Genomic DNA, 3,909 nt, shown 5'->3' with positions numbered 1-3,909 from the left:
TCCTTCTGGCCTTGGGCATTCTTATAAATCAAAAGATATTCTTTCTTTTTCGTGCCCTTAGTTTCAACATGTAGATCATTCATTCGAATGTCCTTGAAACTTAACAAATTTCTCTTTGATTGAGGAGAATATAGTGCATCAGCAATTTCTATATGCGTGCCTTTAGGCATCACTAAGCGAGCCGTGCCATGGCCTTTAATAAGGTCGGCTGTGCCTGCTATAGTTTTGATATTGGCACTCTTTATGGTGAGATTAACAAAATATCCTTTATCTTTTAATATAGTGTGACTTGATCCACTATCCACTACTAGCAGGTTCTTGCCTTCTTTCATTTCTGAAAATAGACAAGAGTCAGCACCATAGATATTATTTGGGTGAAATGATTTCTTAGTGGTTTTGTCTTGTTTGTTCTTAATAAGTTTAACTTATATAAGGCATATGTATAAAATAAAATTTTATTTCATAGAATTGCCAAAGTCATAGAACATAGGAAAACAAAGACATAAAGCCAATAGCAAAAATGCAAAGTGCAAAGACAAAAGCAACTTGATGTCGAAATCTTCATATTCAGCCACTTTTAAGGAGATCCGAAGTCTCATACTCGGCTTGATCATTCTCATGGTTGGCTTGATCATTCTCATGGTCTAAATCATTCTCATCATCATGATGGACCCAATTTGCCACAGGGTTCTTTCCCTTCATGCTCTCCTGGTAGAGCTTAACAAGATGGTGGGGAGTGTTGCATCGGTTAGCCCAATGATTGGTCATCCCACAACGATAGCAAGGAGCTTTGGTCGAGCCATGGGTTTTGAAGTTGGACTTATACCCACGGCTAGCTTGATGACCTCGGCTATAGCCTCGGCCTCGGCTAGGACCAAGATGGTCTCGTGGTTGGAATCCACGTCCTCGTGGCTGAAACCCACGGCCTCGTGGCTGAAACCCACGGTCTCGTGGCTGAAACCCACGGTTACTTCCTTGCCATCTTCCACGGCCTCTCATACGACCGCGGTATGACTCTCTTGGAGTCTCATCTTTTGGCTCTATGGCCGCATGTGCCTCAGGCAATGCTTTAGCACCAGGTGGCCTTAGCTCACTGTTCATCATGAGCAACTCATTGTTCTGTTCAGCAAGCAACAAACAAGAGATTAAGGCAGCATAAGTGGAGAAACCCTTTTCTCGGTACTGTTGCTGAAGCAACATATTGCTGGTGTGGAATGTGGAGAATGTTTTCTCCAGCATATCAGCATCAGTGATAGTCTCCCCACACAATTTCAACTTGGAGACTATCTTGAACATAGCCGAGTTATACTCTTCCACAGACTTATAGTCTTGGATTCTAAGGTTCCTCCAATCATAAAGGGCCTTTGGCAGGATCACAGTTTTCTGATGATCATATCTGTTTTTCAACTCTGTCCAAAGTTCCAGAGGATCCTCAATAGTGAGGTACTGATCCTTAAGACCTTCAGCCAAATGATGGCGAATGATAACAATGGCCATGTATTTATTCTTAACCGATGGCTCGGTGCCTTCAGTGATAGTATCACCAAGATTTTTAGACCTCAAGAGAATTTTGGTATCAAGTGCCCATTGGAGGTAATTATCTCCGGAGAGATTGAGGGCAGCAAACTCAAGGTTGTTGATTTTCGACATCTGAATCAAATAATCCATAAGGAATGAGGATTCATAATAATATGATCAATCCATGTTCAGATTTTATATGAATGGAGATTTTGATCATGGCTTTAATATATATTTTATATTTCGGAAATGATTTATATGCATATATAATATGGATGATTTATATAAAGCAATCATTGTCAAACAGCATATAAAATGCAACATAAAAATGCATCATAAACAAGACAAGAGATAATTACAGGATTTAATGGTATCATGATCAGAATTATCTACTATATGAATGCATAGTCGATTTTAATCAAACAATATGATAAGTGAATGAAAATGGTCAGTTCAGAATGTGAGCATGATCTAATAAAATTTCTAAACCAAGTTCAATTCAATATGGATGATGCAAAATGATCTAGAATATAATTCAATCATCACAGAAACATTTTCAAGGTTATGGACCATGATTCACAATTTTTAGTATGGTCATGTATCATAGGTTATGTCCTCACTCCCCCTCATGAACATACTCAAATTTGTGGTGCATAGTAATATATAATGAACATATTATAAACATCTATAATGAACTTATCTCAAGACTGATCAGGATGAAATAAAAGATGACAAACAATAATAAGATCAAATGATATCAACCTATAATTTATTTCATTTTTAATTCATATTAATGCAAAACAGGACTATAGGTTATAGAATTTAAATGCCTAGTCAAATAAAATCGAAAAGCATTTATAAAAATCGAAATTGCATTTAATAAAATTATATCAGTTACAAATAAAACAAAGACAGTCAAAGAAATGCAATCAATAGGTTTTAATATTTATTTTATTTTGGTTGACTGAATTAATTTTTTTTTTCAGGGAGGCTGGCCGAAAATGGCACAGCAAGGATTCAAGGTTTTGATCTTTGGGTTTTTGATTTTGCTGGTTGAAAAACCAAGCAAGAAGATTAATGGTTTTGATGGTATTAAGGATTTCACATAACTTTTATAAGATTCAAAGTTTTTATAATCAAGATTCATATAGATCTTTATGTTCTTTAATAAGTTTTACAGATTTTAGAGATTCAAGATAATTTTAGAATCAATATACTTATAGAACTTTTGATTCAAGATTAATATTTAGATAATAATTTTAGAACAACAGATTTTAATAAGTTTTTATAGGATTCATATAGATCCAAGATATGAACATATAGTGTTCTTATGAACATGTTCTTAGATATGTTCTTATATTTTGGATTTAGATTAAAGTTTTGATTAGTTTACCTTTTCTTAACCAGGAATCTGAATGGACCACCTTGAGCAAGATCTTGAGAGCTCACCGGAAAACTTGGAGTCGCCGGCGGAGCAAGGCTGAGCGCCGGAGGAGCTGGCCGCAGAAGAAGAACTCCGGTGGAGAGCACAATCGTGCTGATAACGTGTTATAATATGAGAGAAGTGTTGCTGTGAAAGTTGTGTCTTTCTCATTAGCTCTTGCCACTTATATATAGTGGTTGTCACATAAGGTTTTACATCAAAGAGAATCTACACAATGAATACAACATTTGACTACATTCATTACAATATCAGACTTGGTCAAAGCTCATAAATGCTTCGGTTGAATGGGTCTTCATCTTGACAAGTCTCGGGCGGAATGTAGACGGGTCGGATAGACGGGTCGGATGTAAACCTCCTCGGTCTTGGTTATGAGCAATCCACACAATCCATACTATGGATTATAACAAAATAACATCACAAATACACCCAAGGAGTTTAAGATGTCAAGTTAATCAAAAGTTGCAATAGACGTCCGTTAAGACCACAAGGACCAGACACTTGTTAGCATGCAAAGACATGGTTAGAGGCAAAGAAAATTATGAAATTTTGCCAGAAAATAGCTCTAACCATGTATATGAAGCATGCAAAAAATCAGATTCAAATTCGAAGTATTTTTTTTTTTACATCAAAAATACTCCCGAACAGAATCAATGTCTACTGGTGAAAGACTGAAAAAAAGCTTAAGTGTTATATAGGGGGGTAGGCACTCTTCTGAGGCTACCCAGGGGGTGGGATGTCCGAGTGGGTATGGGAATGTCCGAGTGCTTGGTGCAGCACGGGACTGATGCGGGTACGATGGCCGGGACTGTCTGGATGACTTTTCCGGCAACTTTTCCGGCAACTTTTCCGGTGGACGATTTTGCCCCTGATATGAAAAATTTTCGCGCTTTGACGGACTTGCCTTGTTTCATCGTCTTTCCATCGGCTCTTCTGATTACATCGGAAGA

The 3,909-nt window shown here is 37.2% G+C and overlaps 1 protein-coding gene across 1 annotated transcript; it reads right to left on the bottom strand.

Moving 5' to 3' along the window:
* Positions 1–567: 567 nt before the first annotated feature.
* On the bottom strand, positions 568–1,650 carry LOC108836934 (uncharacterized). Its single transcript, XM_018610025.2, has one exon. The coding sequence runs from the start codon at positions 1,648–1,650 to the stop codon at positions 568–570; it is 1,083 nt and encodes a 360-aa protein (XP_018465527.2).
* Positions 1,651–3,909: the final 2,259 nt, after the last annotated feature.

The sequence above is a fragment of the Raphanus sativus genome, unplaced genomic scaffold (assembly GCF_000801105.2).
Source record: "Raphanus sativus cultivar WK10039 unplaced genomic scaffold, ASM80110v3 Scaffold3931, whole genome shotgun sequence".
NCBI classification, from domain to species: Eukaryota; Viridiplantae; Streptophyta; class Magnoliopsida; order Brassicales; family Brassicaceae; genus Raphanus; species Raphanus sativus.
Note: the sequence above shows the minus strand (reverse complement) of the source record. Positions and strands in the feature narration are given on the sequence as shown.